The following is a 22,935-nucleotide window of genomic DNA, read 5'->3' as shown; positions in this document are numbered from 1 at the left end:
TATATTTAAACGATCTAAAAAGTACAAACCGTATTCAATTTTAATAAAAAAAAAAATTTGAAAAACAGTTTTCCAAAAAATAGAATCATCCTCAAAAAAAAATTAAAAAAAAAAAAAAGAGTGTACTTAGCGTTACCCTTATAGATAAATGTCGTCTGGCTTGTGTTTAAAAAAGCAATTGAGAAAATTGAAGTTAGTGCGTGTAGCGTCGTTTTAAAACTGGAGTAGGATAGCGGGATGACATGGGATTTTGTTATTCGAGATTGAGACCGTTTGGTTTAAAATATATATAAAAAATAATAATTAAGTTTATTAAATATTTAGATATCATTCGGTCAAATTTTGTTAATCAATATATTAATATTTAAAAAAATCAAGATAATATTGTTTTAGAGTCAACCCTCCCAATTTATAATTTGAGTTTTGTTTAGAGAGAGTTGACCTCTAATTTAATTTTTTTAGTATTTTAAAAATTAAATTTTATTTAAAATTAATTCTTAAATATTATTCATATTAATTGTGTGTTGTTAAATATAAAAGATTTCAATTCAATTCAAAGGATTTAAAACATATTCTAAACTGTGTTGTTAAATATAAAAAGAAATTAGATGATAAATATTATTCATATTAATTGTGTGCTGACATGATTGAACTGGAGTGTTTTAAAAAAAAAATTATTTTAAATTATTTTTTTAATATTTTACATCATTTTAATATGCTAATATTTAAAATAAATTTTAAAAAAATTAAAATATATATTATTTTAATATATATTTTAAAAATATATACTTTAAACAAAATATTTACCATTATACTTAACACCTCCGTTTTTTACATCTCCAAATTCTAAGGGTGCCTTTAAATGGCCTCCCTTAACTTGGTTTTATATAACAATTATTTTTGAAAATATTTTTTATTTTAAAATATATTAAAATATTTTTTTATTTCAATACATTAAAATAATTTAAAAATAAAAAAATAAAATATCTTAAAACAAATAAAAAAATTATTTTTTTCAAATATATTTTTAAAATATAAAATTAAAAAATCTCTTAATTAAGTTTATTGGGAGGTTTGGGATGTACTGAAAGCAAGTTTAGAAATATATTAAAATAAATTTTTTTTATTTTTTAAAAGTTATTTTTAATATTAATTCATAAAAACAATTTTAAAAAAATAAAAAAAATATTTTTAAATAAAAAAATTTAAATTTAAAATAATAGAGTTTGCATCAATTTCCAAACAGATTTAAAAGTGACGACATATCTTTCCCTTAAGAGCAGATTTTTTTTATTAAATTAGAAGAAGTCAAGGCAGATTTTAAAAGTTGCCTATCGGGATTGCCATTTTCGAGGTGCAAGCTTACGAAGTAAAAACACGTTCAGAAGCGCATCCGACACTGCCGTCTATTTCACAATTCCTGCTTATTTTGGTATTTTAAAAAAAAATTAAAAATTTTTTTTTATTTTTTATTTTAAATTAATATTTTATTATTATTTTTAAATCATTTTGATGTGCTAATATCAAAAATATTTTTTTTAAATAAAAAAAATATTATTTTAATATATTTTTAAATAAAAAAAAATTTAAAAATCAATCACAACAACACTTTTAAAATAAATTCTAAGTTCATAAATGATAAGTTATCTAGAAGAGTTAATTAGTAATATAGGTTTTTTGAGATGATAAATATAATATTTTTTTATATATGTACTTTAATGAAAAAATTATTTAGTCAAATTAATTATATTTTAATATATTTTTTATTGATATAATTATTTATACAATCTAGTCAAAACCTCTTTTTTTTCATAAAAATATATTAAACAAGTTTTTAGTTTTTTTGACTAATAGAGCTATAAAAAAAGTAGAATGAATGCCAAAAAAAAAAAATTGTCGTTTCCTTTTAGCTCTTCCTTGTAGATGCTCTAAGACCATAAAAAATAAAAAAAAAAATAAAAAATAAAAAACATATGTGGAAGTATTAAGTTATTGTTTAGGAGAGTTGTAAAAGTTCAAAAAAAAAATTTACTTTTAAAAATATATTAAAATATTTATTTTTAACATCAATTTATCAAAATAAAAAACACACAAAAATAATAATTTAAAACTAAAAAGATCAAAAATTTTTATAAACACGGTTTAACCGCAATCCCATGCAATGTCAATAGAGGTTATCAAATTTTAAAAATATTTAGTTAATTAACATATACTAAAGATCCATATGGATCTCATTGAAAACCCTCTCTTAAAATTTTGATTACAAAAAAGTAATGATTAGTAACTTTTCTTGAACCTACCTTCAAACCATAATGTCAAAAACTACCACAATGCTAAACACACACTAAGAGAGTGTTTAAAACAGTGCTTATTACTTTTCGAAGTGTTTTTTCTCTTTGAAGTATATTAAAATAAAGTTTTTTATTTTATAAAATTTATTTTTAATATCAACACATCAAAATGATCCAAAAAACTTTAATTTGAAACAAAAAAATCAAAATTTTTGAAAACTTCGATTAAAACGCCCCTAGACACCCCTAAATTGAGGTTTACTTGGAGCAATCAAGTTAACCTAGTTTTTTTTAAGTCATAATGATATTATTTTGAAATTCTTTTAAGAAAGTTAGTGAATTTTGACCGTGTTTTGAGTTGACATGTTGGATCGACAAAATCAAACCGAATCATCTATTTATTGTTTTTTTTTAAGATCCAACTACGGATGACAATAACACCCTTGGGTTGAGTTTCTTTATATCCATGTAATATCCATTACTTTTCAGTGAGGAATTTAAATATTCATAACTTATTTATTGGTTTCAGTATTCATCATCCTAAAGTTATTTATTATTTAATATAAAATAAATTTGTAATATATATATATATATATATATATATATATATTGAAGTATGTAAATATATATCAAATGATAAAAAAACACATATGTTGTGTGTATTATGTTAATATTGAGATATGTATATGTTATATTGGAATAAGAAAATATAAATGTTCTATATGTATATATCTATGTAATATAAAGATATATCTCATGCTAGGTCTTAGTCGGGTTTCGGGACGGGTTTAATAATATTCATAGCATATTTATTATCCATTGGATAAGGTACAAGTCGGTTCAAGTCAAAATCCATCAAGTTTATATTAAATTGTCATCCTTATACCCAATTCAGCTTAGGAGCAAGTAAATTAGATACTGGAGCCATCCACGAAGTCGAGCTAATAGTAGTCCTCGTGCAAATATCAATATAAACTCAACCTTCACAATGTCTTGTTTAATGAAAGAAATGTTTGGTAATGTGGTAAAGATCACTTTTTAAAATATCTTTTGTTTTGAAATGTATTAAAATTATATTTTATTATTATTATTTTAAATTTATTATTGATATCAACACATCAAAATAAAAAAAAAACACAAAAAATATTAATTTGAAACTAAAAAAATTCAATTTTTTTTAAATACAATTGAATCACAATATCAAATAGAGCCAAAGTTGATAAAGAGATATGATGGTGTGATTTTGATTTGTGGTTCAAGTCATGGTACTTCATTAAAAAAATATCTGAAAATATAGTAGTGGTTGCTTTTTAAAATGAAATATAAACAATATATTATTTGAATATAAACATCTATACATACAAATGCTACAAATATGAATAATAGCTTAATGCAAGGTTCCGCTAAAACTTAATATAATTATATTAACATTATCATTACAAATCTCTTTACTTCAAAGATTTTTTTTTATCATGAGAAAAAATATTAAGAATATAAATTCAAATAATTCTACTTTTTAATTGGCCTTGATTCATATAAGTGGATTTGTTAAAAAATATAAATATTTTTCTCTTAAGAAGTGAAAGATAATATCAGAAAAATAACCAAAGATTTCCGATGAAAAATAATAAAAAAATAGTTTGATTTAATGAACCGCTAAACTTTGACATAATTTTATCACTTATTATTTTAATTTTGTGTGATATGAATATAAATTAAAAATGCATGCGTGAAAATAAATTTTCACAAATTATTTTATTTTAATGAGTATGTTTTTAAAATATTAGTAGCATAATAAAAACTAACAATAAATTTTTTTATGAATCTTTTTGTTTAAATGATTAAAAAAAGATAATAATAAAATATATCATATAAAAAAAATCAAGGATGTAATTTAATAATTTAATAAATTTTTATTATTTCTTATATTTTGAATATTGTTTTGACCTATTTTTAAGCATTTCTATAGTTTTAATAGCTAGAATAAAGTGCCGATAAGGTACTATCCAGGTTAGGGGCAATTTAAAAAGTTTATTTTGTATTATTTAAGATAGAGTTGAATTTAAAAATATCTTGTATTGCTATATAAAAAGAATAAAGTAAGACAATGTATTAATATTTACCAATAAGATCCCGTGATGGTTATTAAGATTTAAATAATATTTTTGTCAAATAAAATATTTCGAAACAAAGTCGATGCTTCTTACATATGGTTATGGATTTCAGTTTAAAATATTATGTGTAATAGTTATTTATTTAAAAATATATAAAAATAATATTTGTTATGTTTTAAAAAATATTTTTGATATTAACATGTAAAAAAATAACAAACATAAAAGTATTAATTTTAATAAAAAATTATTAAAAAAAAAAAAACAACCCTTGTATCTTCATCCATGTGTCATCCACACTTGTAATCAGAACCAAAACAATGATTTATGAACTATTTATTTCTATATTTTAAAAGTATTTTTTAAAAAAATTAATTTTTTTATTAACTTCAAATTAATATGTTTTTAATGTTTTTCTAATTATTTTGATATACCGATATCAAAAATAATTTTTTAAAAATAAAAAAAAAATTATTGGCATGCATTTTAACATGAAAAATTATTTGAAAAACAATTGCAACCACACTGTCAAACACACTTGACACTTCGCAAAAATTTTAAAATTTTTTTTTACTAAAAATTATTTTTTTATGTATTTTAGATTGATTTGATGCATTGATAGCAAAATTTTTATAAAATAAAAAAAAAACATTATTTTGATGTATTTCAACACGAAAAATACTTTGAAAAATAACCACAACCACATTTCCAAACATGCCGTTAATAGCTCTAAAAAACTAAAATGCAGCTACATAACTGTTTTTTATTTCATTTTTTTCTTAATTTTAAGAATTTAATGTATTATTATATTGTATTATTATATATAAAAAAAACTAAATCTCCTGGAATTAATGTACACAAAGAGAGATTAATAGTAATTTCTCTTTTTTATTTTTTATTATCTTTTATTATTTTATGTTTTGATCCTCATTGTCTTTTGGTACTTTGCCGTTTGCAATAATTTAAGATTGAGCTTAGCATGTTGTTTTGTATGCCTACGAAAAAATATTTCATTGCTTCATTGATGCCCGGTTTAGAAAAATAAATTTCAATTATATTAATTTAGAGTAATCAAAGCTTTGAAGATTGAAGGTAAAGTTTTGGCAAGTATCAAGCCCTTTTAATTTTATCCCATCAGGTACGGGTCGCACGGGCAGGGAAAAAATCCAGGCAATTTTTTTTTATTACTCAACTTTTTTTTAAAAAAATTATCCTTTTGAATTTGACTTTTTTGGAAAATTGATTATTTTCATTGCAATATATACAGATCTCGCAAATTGAGGAAAAGTATCATTGCTCTTTTGATACTCGGTTTATCAAAACAAAACTAAATTCTATTGATATAGAGCAACTAGGAGGACTAAATTTGGTACTAAAAGAAATATGGGGTACTAAAGTTAACAGTCGAGTGACCAATGGCTGACACTTGCAATACACACACTGACAAATGGAGGAAGTTGTAGTGCATGTGACTTCCTACAATGACAAAAAACACCTTCTATGATAATTTTAGAAGCGACGCATCGTGGTCTTCCATTTGAGGTGGTTTGTGATATCTAAATTATGATGGTTTATACAACGACTATTTATTTATTATTTCCCTCTTTTCTCTCTTTCCTTGAAATTCAAGCCACTCCATCTAAAATTCAAAGTTGTCGTCTTCTTTTATTGTCATTTCAATTTTAGTATTTGAGGCCTTTTGTAAAAATTGTTTTTTCTTTTTAATTTCATTGTTCAGTAAACAAATTGAAGTTGTCATCTCATTTTGTTTTTTAGAATTTAGACCTCATTCTTTTGATTTCTATTTTTATTTTGGGTCCTTTTGTAAAATTGATTTTTTTCAATTTCACCCTTTAATATAAAATTGTAAGTTGTGCTCTCAATCTTTTTTAATTCAGATTTGATCCGCATTCTTTTTATCACCAATTTTTGTTTAAGTCCTTTTATAAAATTAATGTTTTTTTTTCCAATTTCACTTTTTAACATCACATTGGTTGGGAATTGAGCTTTGTTGTTTTTCTCGATAAAGTGATCCTAGTCTTAAGACTTGAGTCGTAGGTTTAAAAAATTAATTCAGATTGATATCAATCTTTTTTTTAGGGTCTAATTTTTTACTATGACATACCTTTTCAACTTCATCCTTAAACTTTTGATCTTTTGAAAGTTAAGCTTCATGATTTTCTTCGGTTTTTGTTAATGAAATTATCTCAATCTCGTGATTTAGGTCATAAGTTTAATGGTTAGCCTATGTTAATTTGGGTATTGTCTTGCAATTTTTAAAAAATTTAATATATTTTTTTTATTTTATCCTTCAAAACTTTGTTAATTTTATAATTGAGCTTCATAATTTTTCTCATTTTGCCTTCCATTGGGTTATCTCATTCGCACAATCCGAGTAACTAGGTTTGTTGGTATTTTTTTTAATCTTTTTTGTCATTTTTTTTCTATTTCATCATTCTATATTAGGTTGGTTGAGAATTGAGCTATATTGTTTTTTTTTTTCAATCCTTTTTTTTAGCATTTATTTTTTTACACTGATTTTTTTTTAACTCCATTCTTCAACATTAGGTTCTTTTGAGATTGGACTCCGTGGTTTTCTTGGTTGGGCTCTAATTTTATTTTATTTTTGTCTTTGTTTTTGAATTTCTTCTTTCCACATTTGGTTGGCTAGGAATTGAGATTTATCACTTCCCCTCATTTGACAAACGATCTTTCTGTGTAGATTATCATGCTTTTTTTTTTTTGTTTAATTCAGTTCATGTATTATTGCTATCTTTTTTTTTTTTTATGATCTAACTAAATAATACTATCTTATTTGACAAATTGAGTCTAAGACCCTAGTCGTGGTTTTGTCTTACATTTTCAAAACATGTTTGCAATGCCTTAAAAAAAATTTAAAGCTATATTTTTTCTTGTGGGCCACCAATCTAGTTTATTTACAACTATCATAAAACTTTGTCTTTTATTTAAGACAATTAATGGAATTGTATATAAGAGTTAAATGGATGGATGAACAAATATCAATTGTATTATATAGTATATAGGTTATAAGATATTAAATTCATATAAAAAGTCAACATGACCAAAATTGAAACTAGAGGGGCATTTATGATTTAGACCTTTTATTTTAGTCAACTAATAAGACTATGCAAGGGAGTTGGACTTGGATGAAAGGATTAATCAATACCAACTTTTTAACAAAAAGATTGCCATAGATGAAAATCATATAGAGGGGCCAATACAACAAAATATTATAAGTAAAATCTAAATGGAGTGGGTAATTTAGTATGTAAAATGCACTGTGGATCTCTCATAAAAGACCATGGACGGGTTGTTCATTGTGTCATTTTTTCATCTATTTTTTTTATTTAACCTTTATTGGACCAAATTAGAGGTCAATTTAGGCTAAATTTTTAGGGGAGGGTGAGATTGAAAGATAAGAGATCAAAGTTAAAAAAAAAAAAAAAATGGAAACAAGTAGCATTTCCATATTATAGGGTGAAATACCTCTTTTGTCCTAAAAAAAAAAGAAACCATCATATTTGGGATAATTTAATAATTTCATTGTACCTTCATTTGATATTTTAACGGCATTTTCATCTCTTTCGTTTTTAATGAATAGTTAAATAACTCACATGCTATTGGAAATGAATTTTCAATAGCAACTTTTTAACAAAAAGATTGCCATAGATGAAAATCATATAGAGGGGCCAATACAACAAAATATTATAAGTAAAATCTAAATGGAGTGGGTAATTTAGTATGTAAAATGCACTGTGGATCTCTCATAAAAGACCATGGGCGGGTTGTTCATTGTGTCATTTTTTCATCTATTTTTTTTATTTAACCTTTATTGGACCAAATTAGAAGTCAATTTAGGCTAAATTTTTAGGGGAGGGTGAGATTGAAAGATAAGAGATCAAAGTTAAAAAAAAAAAAAAAATGGAAACAAGTAGCATTTCCATATTATAGGGTGAAATACCTCTTTTGTCCTAAAAAAAAAGAAACCATCATATTTGGGATAATTTAATAATTTCACTGTACCTTCATTTGATATTTTAACGGCATTTTCATCTCTTTCGTTTTTAATGAATAGTTAAATAACTCACATGCTATTGGAAATGAATTTTCAATAGCTTACATTCAAGGCCATTTTTGTATTTGCACTAATGTTTTTTTGTAATTATCAAGTCAGGTTGGGGTTAATTGTGTAAATATTATTAAAAACATTATGCGTGGCAACTCTCGCACCCTTTGGGCAGCTCATGAGGGTTTGTCCGGCGATCAAATGTCACCTTCCATAATGAGGTTTCAATTGTCTTGGCCTCTTCTTCTTGGGGTGGTGACACATATGACTAAATTTCATTTGGATTGTCGCCAACGATCTTTTTTTTTTCCCTTTTATCTCTCACCCCTTATACAGGGATATTTGAGTATCAACTTTCGTTCTTTTGATTTGAATTTATTTTCATTGACCCTCTTGTAAGTTTTTTATATGTTTTAAATTTTATCTTTCAATTTAAAATTTTTATTTATTCAAATTTGTAAACTTTCAATTGTTTTCAATTTCATCATTTAATCAATTTGTTTTTTTAAATTTGATCCTCATTATTTTAATGGTTTCTTTTTTTAATTCTTTATGGAATTGATTTTTTTTTAATTTAGCTCTTTAATCCAAAATTATCCTTTCTCTCATTTTTTTTCACATTCAATCCTTATTTTATTTTTTTTCTATCCTTTTTTCTTTTGGATTTTTTTTTTGTGATTGGTTTTTTATTCAATTTTATCATTTGACTTTTAATTTGTTAAGAATTGAGTTTCGTGGTTTTTCTAGGTTTGTTGCTTCTAATCAAATGGTCCGGGACACGAGTTTTATAAGCTAACATGGACTCATGTTGTTTTTTTACTTATTTTCTTTTTCGTTCTCACTACTCGGTTTTGATTTTTTTTTTAAAATAGGATTCATTTTTTTCTTTGTTTTCCTTTTATAGGGTTATCCTGATCTCATTACTTAGCTTGTGAGTTTGACGAGTTAACCTGGGTGGGTTAACATCTTTTTTTTTTTGCTTTTAATTATATATTTTTTGAATCATTTTGTGTGATTGATTCTTTTTAAAAATTTCATCATTTAATATTTGATTTGTTGAGAATTGGTCTTCGTGTTTCTTCTATATTTGCTTCTTCAGATCAAATGGCTCGGGACAATGGTTGACATCAATTGTTTTAGGACTTTTTATTTTCCCATCTCATGATTCAACATTTTTTTTTTAAAAAAAAAAAAAAAATTGAGTTTCATGATTTTCTTTATTTTTTTTTCCCGAGTTATCATGATCTCATAACCTGACTTGTGGGTTTAGTGGGTTGACCCAGGTGAGCTCAAGCCTTTTTTTGGCTTATAATTTCTATTTTTTATATCGTTTTGTGTGTTTGATTTTTTTTTTTAATTTTACCTTTTACCACTTAATTAATTAATTGAATATTGGGCTTTAAAGTTTTTTCAAATTTATTATTTTTAGTCAAATGACTTGGGTCACAAGCTTAATGAGTTAATACATGTTGAGATTTTTTTTTAGCTTATTATCCTTTTGATTTTCATCATTCAACTTTGGTTTTTATTATTCAACTAAATATATTGTTTTTGCTCAAAAGGTTTTTTCATCTGATACGTGATGGGCCTGGGTCAAATTATACTAAATATTAAAACACGTGAGATATTTACTATAGACACTAATACTGTTCACGCACACACAAATCACTTTGGATGGCCCTGTTTATTTTTCACAATTCATCTTGATCCTTAAAGTTTTATTTTAGGTGATTTGATTATAATTTAAGGCCAATTACTTCTGATTTCTTAGTCAATGGTTGGATTGAAAGAATAAGGACTAAATGAAAAAAAACGGTGAACGTGGGTGACATTCCAAAAGTTTCAGGAAAGATATACTTTGGTCCTCTAACTTTCATAATAACACAAATTATACATTTTGGTGCCTTGCTTTTTTTTTTTTTAAATTCAATTTTGGTATAACAATTTATTTTTGTTATATTTTAGTCCCTGGTTTTGAGAGAAGAGAGAGAGACGTTGTTGGATTCCAGCGGCAGAGAGAGAAAAATATAATTGACACTAATTTATGCCACCAAAATGGTTGATGTGGTGTGTCAAATAGTTCCATTTGATGATAGGAGTTCATATTAAGTGTTTTTTTATCTTTAAAATTCATGAAAAAATATATATGAACTCAGTTTAATTTTTAATTTTGGGTTAATTTTTATTTTTTAGATTATTTTTTGGTTTTTTTTTGAGGTGATGGTTAGATTTATAACAATTTCAAAGGTGTTTTTAATCAAAAAGGGGTTGGAAAACTTGTTTTTTGGTGAAAAGAACTTAAGTCTCGATTTCTCAACCACCATAATTGTCAAAATCTAGACAAATCAAATGATACATAGTTTGATTTGTTTTTCAAAAAAGTTATCGTCTACCTTAGTTGCAACAAAAAATTAAGGCTTAGTCACGTAGGGCCTGACAAAATGGGCTAGACCCAACAATATTTAACCTTTTTTTTCTAATTATTTTTTTAAAATTAATGATTTTTTATATGGGTTTTTCTCTAATTTTTTTATTTATATTTATATTAATATCCATTCTCTCTTTCATTTTGTTTAGAAATCATATTTTAAATGATAATTATTTTCTTGATTATACATTTAAATTTTGAAGAGTTTTTATAATTCATCTATATTTTTTATAATTTGTTGTATAGATGAAATTTATTTTTGATATTTTCAAATAATATTTATAATATGTGCAACCTTGCACAATGTTTTTTTCCATTTTATTGTATTCAATTATTTAATTTGGGTATGTATTTTTATTATTATTTACTAAATAAAAATATTATTTTAAAAAATAAATTTAACAAATATACCTGGATAAATCTCAATTTTAATCATGTTTTGTGAGATTAAATATTTTTTATTTATATCTGTCTTAATTTTTTTAATTATTATTTATAATTTTTTTAATTTATAAACACTCATGGTTTCTAATATATTTGATTATGTATGTATAAATTTTTTAATTTTTATTTAAAACTTTTTTAAATACAAAAATATATTAAAAAAAATCTATATATATAATTTTTGTTTTTTTTTTTTAAAAATATTTAACTCACAAATCAAGTATCTAATAAATTTAAACTAGAGGGGTATCGGTGATTTTCCCTTGTCTTTGACAAAGCATCACCTACTAACCTAGCTTATCTCATTCGCATTCTCCCTCCCTCCAAAACTTTCGAAACACACAAACCCCTCTCAAGGGTTAGGGTTAGGGTTTTGCCTTATCTATATATATATATATAAAACCACTCCTCTTCATTCCAACAACAATAGTCTCGCCAATCTAAACAACAATGCCAAGGCACAGAAGCCGGAGCAGAAGCTACAGTCCTGGTCGCCGTAGCCGAACCCCTCCTCGGGGCCGTAAGCGATACGATGACGAAGATCGCCACCGTGACACCCGTTCTTACCGTGACCGTCGCTCTCCTGCTCCATCTGGCTTACTCATTCGCAATCTCCCTCTCGACGCCAGGTCCTTTGCTCTTTCTCTCTCTATTGTTTAATTGTTTTTGCAATTTTTACTAATCAATTCGGCTTGAGGACAGTTTTTGTGCTACCATTTAAGTTTATTAACTAACATTGGAATCTTCGATGGTAAGTGTGAACTGAATTTTGAACATTTATTTATTCAAGTCGTGTAATATTATTGTTGAATATTTTTAATTAGGTGATTACACTCGTATTGTTTCAATTCTTGTTTAATACCTTGGCTGTTAATTTATAAGGGACATGGTTTTTATGCAGTTATTTAAGTTTGAATCTTCGTCAACTGAATTTTAAATGTCCGATTCCTGTCTGTTGATCTATTAAAATAAAAAACTTACTGGTCATGTATGTTCTGCAGGCCTGAAGATCTTAGGGGGCCATTTGAGAAATTTGGTCCTTTGAAAGATATTTATCTGCCCAAGAATTACTACACTGGGTAATTGCTTGTTTTTATTGTATAAGTGGTGTTTGGTTTTCAGTTGTTTTGTGCCTGACATGTTAATGTTGGTGTTTCTATGCTTTATTTCTTCATCACAATATTGATTAGTTTGGTTGATGGTTAGTTTTTTTATGATTTTTGTGTTGCTGTGATTACAGGGAACCACGAGGGTTTGGATTTGTGAAGTATCGTTACGGTGAAGATGCAGCTGAAGCAAAAAAACGTATGGACCATAAAATCATTGGTGGACGTGAGATAAGAATTGTCTTTGCCGAGGAGAACAGAAAAACACCTCAAGAAATGCGCAGAACTCCTCGTACAAGGTGTGTCAATAACTTACTTGACTCCAGTGATTCATCTTTATTCAGTTCTTATTGTATCAATTTTTCTGTTCAACTGAAACAGCACTTTTAATTCATTAGCTAACTAATTCTTTTTAAATTTTATTTCTAGTGACCGACATGGAGGCAGCCATGGAGGGAGAACACCACCAAGGTCCCCAAGACATCGATATCGTTGTTAGTTCAAATTTTCCCTTGTAAATTTATCTGACTTTATCAAAATATTCTTCAAAATTTTGTGGTTTTATCTAAACCTTATTATGCAAGTGATCTGTTTTTGAAATCAATGAATTTTTCCTTGAATAATTTTGATGAACTGTTGGATTTTTTCATTGACAGCCTACTCACGCTCACCTTCACCTGCCAGGCATGATTCGAGGTTTGATTTTATCTGTTCAGTATCTGTTTTGCTTTCTTTGTGATGCTGTTACATGTTCTTGTCATGGCATTTCCTTTCTCATATCCTTTTGCAACATGCATTAATTTTTTTTTTTCATTTCAATGCTAGTGAATTGTATCTTACAACCGTAAGCTTCTGCATACCAGCAGTTTTTTCACGAGATTAAGCTGCTTATTTCTTTTGTCACTTCTACACTTATCACTTTCATTTAGGAGATATTAGAGTTTCAACCTTAGGAATAGTGGCATGAAATCATAGAGGATTGCTGTATGTCTTTCCATATACCATGAAATGGATGGAGCATTTTATCTTTCTGTGAATAGTATGAGTTTGTAACATTATTTTGTTATTAATAGTATTAAATTCATATACCCATGTGACTGGTAAGTTCATGTGGGATGCACTCCCACCTAACAAACAACATGGTTATCGCTGTCAATGATGATATAGTGATGCATTGCTTGTTCATTTGTTTTCTTGGCTCAGAGGAGGTTAATATTTGTTTTCTTTATTTCCCACGCGCCTAGAGTTGACATTGCATGTGTCTCAATGAATTTGAATGTTATCTGCCGGTGACCTTGTTTCTGCAGATGTTAAAGTGAAAAAGGAGATGATAAATAAAGATTAATTCCAAAAAGAATTCATAGTGATGGTCGACACGCTTATCTTTCAATGAGTGCCTTTCAATAAGTTTTGACCATAATCTCACCTTCACCAGCTATTCTCTACAAACTGCTTTTGGCTTTCCCATTCTTTGACATTTGGGTTGGTGAGGTTTACTACAGTTGAATTGGGCTATAGCCAAACTTGATGTGAGAGACGACTAGAATCACAGGGTATTCATTCTTTTATTTTTCATAAAAAACTTTAGAGCAACTTTTTAATAAGGATTTTTTTTAAGTTTGATATCTTGTTTTGCATATACTATCCAGTTAAGAAAGAATATAAAGCTTATATTTGGCCCAAGAAAGAAATCATCTTCAAAGAAGGAAAGCTATTCAAAGTTTTACTGGTAGAGATATGATGGCAATGTCCAAGAAAAAGATAATATGAGATTTTAGAATGTTGGGGCAAAGAGAGCCATGAAGTTATCGGATGCTGATCAATAGAGCCGAACTGTCAATTGTTTGGATGCAAGTATCATAATTTTGTTCAGAAACCCTGAAAAGGTGCAGGTAACAGCCATATTTTGATCAATTAGATTTTCAACGAAGCTGCAGGAAAAAATATCATTTCTCTAGAAACAAGTCATCTGTCATTTATCTAAAGGAAGAATGCATACTGAAATTGCTTTATTCATGAGACCACAAATTCAGACAGATCTATTATAACTGGAGTAGATATGCTTCATATTTCTGTTTTCTTTGTCTAGGTTCATCATTGATCTAGTCACTTATTTTGGGAAGTTCTTTCATATATCTTTATGTTCGTTGAGACAGGGATCACGGTGTGAAGGAGGATTATTGCTCTCCACGGAGATCAAGATCTATTTCACGCTCTCGTTCTCCACGAGATGAGAGGGACTTCCAGGAAGACCAGCGGTCGCTAAGTCCATCGGAGAATGGCCGAAACCCCAAGGAAAGGAACCATGCATGTCGTGGGTCAAGGACTCCGAGGGCCAATAGCCGTAGTCCATCAAGGTCGCATTCACAATCCCATGGGTAAGTACCTTCTGCTTCGTTTTTTCCTTTTTTATCAAATAAAGTCATTTGATATCTACTCTTTAGTTCAGAAAAAACCATTGTGAGGTGAATGTATGTCTTAGGTCTTACTAGAATGTAATAGGAACTCTGGCAAAGCATCTAGTGCTCAAATTTCCAAAATCGTATTTTTCTATAACTATTGAGGGTATTGCTCTGTTACATGTAGTTTTCAGAACATGGATGTAAGCCAGCTAAGTGTCAAAGTCTAATGCATGATGCAGTGATAGAAACAGTTCTTCCTTTACAGAACATGGAAGTGCAGTGTTTGCTCTGATATGAGCCATATGGGATAAAAAGACTGAAATTTTTCAAGCAAACAGCGTTCCTTTATTACATGTAGTTTTCAGCTTTTTATATGATGCTTTTGGGGGGTGTCTGTAGTCAGCATCCAGAGATGTTATAGAGCGCTGTCCTAGTTTTGTTTTTGTGTTTTTGTCTTCATTATGAGGAGAATGGCTCATCCACCTGTTTGTAATTTCTCCTTGATCCACTTTTGCTTAAAACAACTTTATACAAAAAAAAAAAAAGCCAGCGAGGGAACTTTATAAAGTATGCATTGAGTGTTGTTTTTTAAGTAGTATAGCGAGAAGGCTTTTTGTGATCCTTACTTTTTTTATGAAGTTCAAATGATTTGTCATGGTTTCTGCTTGGGTTATTCTTAGATGTCTACATGTAGAGTACGACAGCATGCCTTCATCTTTATCTTTGTATTACTTGAAATACTGGAGTGCTGATCCTTTGTTTTCTCTGTGCAGTTCTCGCTAATGTCTGTTCTTATTTACGCTGCCATTTTATGCTGGTTGCGGTTCTGTTGGAGATCATCCCGCGGGGGAGTAACTATAAGCTATATGAAGAATGTTAATATGGCTATGATATGTGGATTTCTTTTGGTTTAGAGTTCTTGTTATCTCAGTGACTAAGAAGCATTCTCGTGCATGTCAATATTTTGTGCTGCTCATGTGGTTCCTGTTGGAAATCTTACTGTCTAGATGACTTGGCTGATAACTCTATTTGGCTACCTATGTTCATGCCAAGTGAATTTAGTCTCATCGTATTTTAGTATTCCATAAATTGGTGTTTGTAATTTCCAGAGCTCGTTACCTAAATACTCTAAAAGAATTGGGTATCTTATAGAGCCTTACTGTTTATATATACAATGTGAACAGTAAAACATCTTGATGCATCTTTTTAATTGTTTTACATCAATTCTATGACAGCTCAGACGCCTGAAGCGAGCGGCAATGTCGAAGGTCGCAGGTTTGAATCCCTGCGCCAGCAATTTTTCTTTCCAAAAATTTAGGCCATGTTCGCTAATGTAAAGTGATTTTTTTGTAAATTTTTAGTAAATTTTTTTTGTGTTTGTTTGTTATTAGAAAATTTAACCAACAAAAATAACTTTCTAGTTAAAGAAAATTTAACTTGATTTTTAAAAAATTGTTTTTTTTGTTTAATTTTTATTTTTAATAAAAAATACTTTCAAGAGATTGTAAAAAAATTAAAAATATATATATTTTTTAATTATATTAAATTTGTTTCTTGAAGCTTTTAAATGATATATATTTTGTTTTGAATATTTTTTTTTTGAATTTATCTTTTAAAATTTAATTTAATTTGATTTTTATTTTTATTTTTATTTTTATTATATATTTGATTTTCAATTTCACATATATATATATACACATCATTAAATAATCTAGTGGATAAATCACTCAACCTTCAATTGTTGAAATTTACTTTTCTAGTTTTGTACTAGTGATTCCTTATTATTAATAAACTTTTTTGTCTAAAAAAATAATAATCCCATCTTGCATTTAAATAAGTAATTTTTGTCCAACAACTTCTTTCATCATTGATATTTGACATCTAGTTCTCTTTGTTAATTGTGAGTTTTTGTTAGACTTGTGAAAGGTTGTAACATTATGTTTGATTAATCATTTATATTTAAAAGGTCTAGCATTTCATGTTTATAATTTTCCTAATGTATATTATGATCTTGATTAATCTCCAAGTCAAAAAAAAAAAAAAAGAAGATAGAATTAACTTTAATTTTGTTTTGTAATTCCACTTGTAAGAATCATTTAGGATTTTAATTTCATCTTCAAGTAAGTGTAAAATACATTTGCGTCATGGTCATTCAGTGCCTACCTTTGAGTCTAAACTTACCATGGACTGGATCATTAGTGATACACTTTAAGGCTATTCAAAGAGAACTTACAACTTATACAAACCCAACTTATTTTCAAAGAGTTAAGTTCCTAAAGAATTCTCAAATAAAGTACCCAAAAGTCTAATAAAAATCACATCAATAATCATTGTAGGCAAGTTCACCAAGGACAATTAATATAACTATCATCTAGGTTATTCTAGTTATGTTAACCCTAATGAGCAAGTCATGAGATCTAATATAATAGAGACCTTGACTTTTGGTGGTCATCATAACCTTTAGTCATCACTTTTTTAATCGGTCCAACTTGTTTAAAAAAAAAAAGTTAGATTTGCTAAGATGAAACTCATTAATAGTGCCTGATTTAATTAAAAGGAGAGGTAAATTTTCTATCATTGATTAGATTGAAATGAAACAAAAAATACATGAGAAATAAGTATCATAATCTTATAGAAATAAACTCTTAAATCAATTGAAAAATTTTAGGCAATGAAATAAGTCTAATAGTGAATATTAGTACAATTTAATGAGTATAATGGAAAATATATCATTAGAGAGAACGAGACCATAATTTTTAGCAAGTTTCGTGGAGGTTTGAATGATGAACTTAGAATAAAGGTTATACTTAAATGCATTTCCACCATTGACCAAGCCTATAATGTAGTGCAAAATTATAAGCTAATTATAAAAAGTCAATGGATAAAACATTAAGATCACCGTAACACCCTTGCGATGTCTTAATTTCAAAGTAATAGTTCTTTGTTAGGTGCTACACCTCACAAACAAAATCCTAGGAGTGCCCAAGTTTATAGAGAATATAAGAGAAAATTAATTGTCAATAAAGATGAGTTCAAGAGTTCAATATTAATTTAAGTATCATGATGCATTTAATGTTGAGAAATATTTCATGATATAGGTTATACCTGAATGGTGTCATTTGAAAAGCAATTGTAAATTGCAAGCGAGAAGTACTGAATATTCAAAGAATTGCAAATATTTAAATAAAATAATTACGTCATTAAACTGCTATTAAATTTTGATATTAGCTTCACCTTTGATTTGAAAAGCCTTGTTATATATAAAAGACAACATCTTATCCATGATACTTATTTTTATTATTGGTACAAAAGGAACATACTAATATTGCTTGGAATTCACATGTTTTTACCAGGGATGATGAAGTTCAAGAAATTCTAGTTTATGAGATAGCCTATTAGATTGAGATTGTACTTGAATTACATGATAAATATTGCAACAATTTAATTTTAATTTTTAGAAGTGTTATTGGAGTTATCCGAAGATATACTCGATGAGGTTAAGTTTTCCCAACCTAGGAGAATTGTAGAGACACTAGACCTAAAACATGGTCTACATATGAAAATGCTCTTTGATGATGGAAGATAAGCCAACTGTTATTGTTTAATGGTTAAGAGATTAAGATTTAGCTTATATTTTTTGATTTCAAATTATTTGAACTTTTAATTAAATTTTGTTATTATTTTATTTTGAACTTGAGTTTAGTTTTGTAAACTTTTGACTAAATAATTGGCTGTTTCATGGTTTTACCCTTTATACTCTTTTTTTTTTTAATCTGTAGTTAAATTATAATAATTTGATAAAAAGTTTGAGACTTTCAATTTTCCAACCCCCAATTTTCCTCTCTTTTCTTTAGCTCCTAATTTTTTGCTCTTCACTTCTCCCCTCTTACCTCTCCTACCTCTCTCTTTTGTCCCCATCAATAACCAAACTGAAGAGACGGAACAGAAAGCATTCTGGAACTTGCGAAATAAAAGGAGATGACCTTTACTCAATAGTGCTCTTTCCAGGAAATAGGAAAGCGCCTTTCAAAATATGTGGAATTTGTGGCTTAGGTTCAAAATCTTTACAAGTAACCAAGGAATTTTTGTACTTGCTATGAATGTATCAATGCCTGCATTCCTTCAGAGGCCAGCAAACCTGGCAACAATATGCAGCAGGAGAGCCTTTCAAAATCCCATCCCTAATTTCAGGCCTTTTTTTTTTTTTTTTTTATTTTTAAAAGCACAGTTGGAACGCAATGAAAAACAAGGCCTAATGTTATGCCACACCAAACCTAATCAAACACAATATTTCAAGCAGGCTGCAGACCTATCAGAATCCAAAAGCAAATAATGTAATCGGCAACCATGCACTGGAAAACATCCTATCCTTTCTTTTGAATGCAATCTGAAAGTACAATCCGAGCGTACCAGAAGTGAGACAATATTGGCACAAGAAATAGAAAATTTTTAGCACCAGCAGTATTTGCTCATCACAAACTGTTTTGTGACCTAAATTATTGTGAGCTGATTACTAGTTCCGTTTGCCAATCATTCCAAAGGGCAAGCTTTCTCAAATGCTTGTTGCTCTTTGCGACACAAATCAAATTCATTTGTAGAGTAATACATGCAACCAACGTAAGCATCCATCTCGTTTGTGCACTTCTGGTGAAGATCTTTCAACCTGCAGCGGCAAACATCTCAAAATTTAGATTATACAACCAAGCATGCCAAAGTGTGAAATGGCGAGCATGTGCTGGTGGGTTGGTTTGATGCTGGATAGAGTCCTTTATAAGTAACTGATATACTGTTCATTAAATATCATTTTATAATAAATTAGGCAATTTTACCTGTGGGATATAAAGAAGTCATACAGCCTATCAGAAAAATGAAAACAAAATAAAGTTTGTGGTACAGCTTGTTCACAGTATCGCACACGGGAAGAAAATGACATTCTGACCATCTACCAGGTTACAAATAGATCAAGTTCATTCGTCGATGAGACATTCAGGTATGATAATTTATTCAACAAGCAGAACTCACCTAATTTTGTACATGCATGCTATAAATCTAAGTGTGGAAATGCCAATGCATGCAAGTTTTAATCCTTCTACATTACAATCAATTTGTCTGAATCTATAATATCAGCAATACCCCGATTGCTAAGATTACAGAAACAAAATAAGAGTCAATGGATGCAAAAATGAATGCAATGGATTCACTCAGTCCCTGATTGCATTAAAGGATTGTTAAAGGTGACTGGATCTCTGTTGCATGAACTTTGAACTACTTTGTTTTTTAATCAAGACTCTATACTCTTATGACTAATTGCTTGGATTACGACCCAGAAATGTAATCAATGTTAACAAGGTTTAGATTCTTGACTATCTACGTCCCTAAGGTGGACAAATAATACGTTATTTCAAATCTCTTTCTAGAGCAAACATGAATTAATAACGATATGCATTTTCCCAAACCCTAACCTTTCCATTTCTCATAGTGGGGTAGTAGCAATACCATGCATCTAGTTGCAGCCACTCAATGCATCAGAAAGCTAACTATATGCATCAATCAGCTGCTTTTGCCTAACTTTCAATACCAAATACAGGCGTAAAAAATAATCCAGTTTTAGCTCCACAAGGAATTCAGAAACAATAAACACTACATCAACTAATCATTCTTGCTTGATGCCTAAACCATATCAGCAACTCTAAGAACTTCATATCTAGCAAAACCAATCATCTCCATAAGGTTACATAAATTGATTCCTTAACTTGAAACACAAACTGTAACCTTCATCAATATGAGAGCCAAAAAAAAAAAAAAAAAAACAGAGAGATGATGCAAGTTCCTCAGTTCCCACTAATTAAAAGCTCTATCAACCTCATGGGAGTAGACATTCCGACCTCAATGCAAAAACCACGAAAAATCAGAGACCCGACCTTGCTTTCCAGCTCAATCCCACCACATTTCAACATCCAAACAGGCCCAAAATAAAATAACCAAAACCCAATATTTCATTCACCTTCATATCCCAAACAAACTTCCCAAACACCCCAAAACCCTTAATACCAGTACATAAATTACAATCAAACATCATTAATTAACACAACAAATAATGAATTAACAATCACCAGCAACAGTATCACAAGAAAAATACTAGATAAAAAAGGTTCAAGACAAAATTGTATAGATTGCACTTACAATCCAAGGACACAGCGAGTGACTTGCTGGCCTTTATCGAGGCATTTCTCCGGGTTTGGATCCTTCTTCTTGCACTTAAGAAATTCCACGTTCTCCGGAAAGCATCTTGTCGCTATATGCTTCGATGAAGCCGTTAACACCGCTGATGTCGGGATCGGGTTCCCCGTCGCATCCACAGCACTCGCTGCCATCTTCAACAATAATCTACAAAAGTAACAAAGTTCAAAACTTTTCTATCAATTCCCACATTTTCTCAGTAACCGAATATAACATTAAGGAATTAACAAGATTTTTTTTTTGTACTTTTGTTTCCTTTACCACTTCGTTGCTACTGGGAAACAGGAGAGAGAGAGAGGGGATTGTGAAGGTAAAGTAATGCGAATGGTTAACATGATTGGTAAGGTCATTTTAGGTAATACACATTAATGGTAGAGGGCATTTATGTAATTGAACAAACCACGTGTGGTTTATTTCAATTGTCGAAGGGTTTTGTATTTGCAGCTTCTGCTTTTCGTCGACCGACATTGTTGACGGCTGCAAAGAAGAGTACCAAGTGAGCTTCTTCTTCTTCTTCTTCTTCTTTGCTTCATTATGATGTATCTGCAGTTCTTTTTATGGGGTTTCTGTAAAATATTTATTTATAGTGGGATTTGCTTAGTTTGGCTACTATAAGTTAGGGTTTTTATTTTATTTTATTTGGAAAGGGAAAGAATAATGAGAGAATTAATCATGGTTTTGATTCGGCAGGAGTGGAAATTAAAGAAAGATGCTTTAATGAGTTTGAAGTTTCGTGTTTTTTTTGTTCGGTTCATGACATCAAGTTTGTTTAAATGGTGTTTGATAAAATGTGTAAGTGAGACTTCCTTATTGTATATGTGGTATGCTGTTAGGGTGCAATGATTCCATCTTCTTCTAGTTTACTGGTGCTGTGCTGTATAGGTTTTAAGTAGTTATATTTTGATCATGTAGGATTCTAGGAAAGATAATTTGAGGAAGCTCCTATCGTTGAACATTTTTATTGAAGTGACTGCTCCGAAGGACATGAATGCTCATAGCTGTGGTTGGAACTGAAAGTTTGCCTTTTGCTTTTAGTGATGACCTGCAGATGTATATCCGTGCATATATGAATAATATTCATTGCATATTGTTTTTAAAGTAACATGTCTGTCAGTTTCTTTAGAAGAATATGTTTTCATACTGTTTGGTGACTTCTGCTGTACACATATATATAGTTAAGCAATGGGTGACAAAAAGAAGAAGACTTTCATGTTCATCCGCCTTGTTTCTGCTGCTGGAACTGGATTCTTCTATGCCAAGAGGAAGAGTGCCAAGAAAGCTTTGGAGAAGCTCGAGTTTCGCAAATACGACCCTCGAGTAAATCGCCATGTTCTTTTTACAGAGGCAAAAATGAAATGAGAGGGAAAGGCAATGCAAGAGGTTTATCTTTTCTTATCTACTTTTCTGGATGAGTATCTTGTGACTGTTACGATGGATAATTTCATAGTTTAGTGGAGCTGAATAATTACTCTGGTATTATTGGTTCAATTTGTGTGTTCCTTGTTCCTCCTTCTAGCCACCAGGGATTTCTTAACAGACATGGGACTCCCTGGTCAGGCTTTTTTGTAGGATGCTTTAGAGCGTGAACATTAAAAGGTGATTATGTTTGTGATCTCTCGTGTCTTGGGGCTTCCAACTTCCTCAACAAACGCATTCAAATTCCTAAAATTCACGTTCATTTCAAGTCTTCAAACTGAACAGTAGTGTTGCCTTGCATTATGTTTTACCAACATGGAGTTCGTTGATGACCCGCCTGGATCATGTGGTTAGAAGCCAACTGGTTAGGTTGTAATTTGCACTCATTGGACTATCATTTATTGCAATTG

The 22,935-nt window shown here is 29.0% G+C and overlaps 3 protein-coding genes across 6 annotated transcripts; 2 read left to right on the top strand and 1 right to left on the bottom strand.

The window, feature by feature from the left end:
• The first annotated feature begins 11,632 nt into the window (after window positions 1-11,632).
• LOC118034532 (serine/arginine-rich SC35-like splicing factor SCL28) lies at window positions 11,633-16,087 on the top strand. The gene is made up of 7 exons (XM_035039861.2): window positions 11,633-11,990; window positions 12,363-12,440; window positions 12,602-12,766; window positions 12,897-12,961; window positions 13,124-13,163; window positions 14,624-14,845; window positions 15,643-16,087. Exons 1-7 carry the CDS (start codon window positions 11,812-11,814, stop codon window positions 15,650-15,652), a joined length of 759 nt encoding a protein of 252 aa, XP_034895752.1. The 5' UTR covers window positions 11,633-11,811; the 3' UTR covers window positions 15,653-16,087.
• Window positions 16,088-19,222: 3,135 nt separating this feature from the next.
• On the bottom strand, window positions 19,223-21,471 carry LOC118034533 (NADH dehydrogenase [ubiquinone] 1 alpha subcomplex subunit 8-B). 2 transcript variants are annotated; one of them, XM_035039863.2, is made up of 3 exons: window positions 21,371-21,471; window positions 21,053-21,256; window positions 19,223-19,532 (listed from the first exon to the last, which is right to left on the bottom strand). In XM_035039863.2, exons 2-3 carry the CDS (start codon window positions 21,241-21,243, stop codon window positions 19,400-19,402), a joined length of 324 nt encoding a protein of 107 aa, XP_034895754.1. In that variant the 5' UTR covers window positions 21,244-21,256; window positions 21,371-21,471; the 3' UTR covers window positions 19,223-19,399. The 2 variants fall into 2 exon arrangements, with proteins under 2 accessions (XP_034895754.1, XP_034895753.1); XM_035039862.2 differs by having other exon boundaries at window positions 21,356-21,470.
• Window positions 21,472-21,497: 26 nt separating this feature from the next.
• Window positions 21,498-22,723, top strand: LOC118034535 (uncharacterized). Of its 3 annotated transcripts, XM_035039866.2 has the most exons (3): window positions 21,794-21,901; window positions 22,022-22,159; window positions 22,285-22,723. In XM_035039866.2, the coding sequence occupies exon 3, from the start codon at window positions 22,292-22,294 to the stop codon at window positions 22,466-22,468; it is 177 nt and encodes a 58-aa protein (XP_034895757.1). In that variant the 5' UTR covers window positions 21,794-21,901; window positions 22,022-22,159; window positions 22,285-22,291; the 3' UTR covers window positions 22,469-22,723. The 3 variants fall into 3 exon arrangements, 2 of the variants coding, with proteins under 2 accessions (XP_034895755.1, XP_034895757.1); XM_035039864.2 differs by lacking the exons at window positions 21,794-21,901; window positions 22,022-22,159 and adding an exon at window positions 21,498-21,605; XR_004685041.2 differs by lacking the exons at window positions 22,022-22,159; window positions 22,285-22,723 and adding an exon at window positions 21,527-21,605 and having other exon boundaries at window positions 21,800-22,015.
• The last annotated feature ends 212 nt before the right edge of the window (window positions 22,724-22,935 follow it).

The sequence above is a fragment of the Populus alba genome, chromosome 10 (assembly GCF_005239225.2).
Source record: "Populus alba chromosome 10, ASM523922v2, whole genome shotgun sequence".
NCBI lineage: Eukaryota > Viridiplantae > Streptophyta > Magnoliopsida > Malpighiales > Salicaceae > Populus > Populus alba.
The sequence above is the reverse complement of the archived record's forward strand: the minus strand, read 5'-3'. Positions and strand labels throughout refer to the sequence as shown.

What these genes read in the sequence shown, in the direction of transcription:
- LOC118034532 (XM_035039861.2), top strand. Translation starts at nt 11,812, where the DNA reads ATGCCAAGGCACAGAAGCCGGAGCAGAAGCTACAGTCCTGGTCGCCGT. An exon ending in AATCTCCCTCTCGACGCCAG is followed by an intron (nt 11,991 to 12,362) that starts GTCCTTTGCTCT and finishes TATGTTCTGCAG; the next exon opens with GCCTGAAGATCTTAGGGGGC. An exon ending in CGCAGAACTCCTCGTACAAG is followed by an intron (nt 12,767 to 12,896) that starts GTGTGTCAATAA and finishes TTTTATTTCTAG; the next exon opens with TGACCGACATGGAGGCAGCC.
- LOC118034533 (XM_035039863.2), bottom strand. Translation starts at nt 21,243, where the DNA reads ATGGCAGCGAGTGCTGTGGATGCGACGGGGAACCCGATCCCGACATCA. An exon ending in ACTCGCTGTGTCCTTGGATT is followed by an intron (nt 19,533 to 21,052) that starts GTAAGTGCAATC and finishes TTGCCGCTGCAG; the next exon opens with GTTGAAAGATCTTCACCAGA.
- LOC118034535 (XM_035039864.2), top strand. Translation starts at nt 22,292, where the DNA reads ATGGGTGACAAAAAGAAGAAGACTTTCATGTTCATCCGCCTTGTTTCT.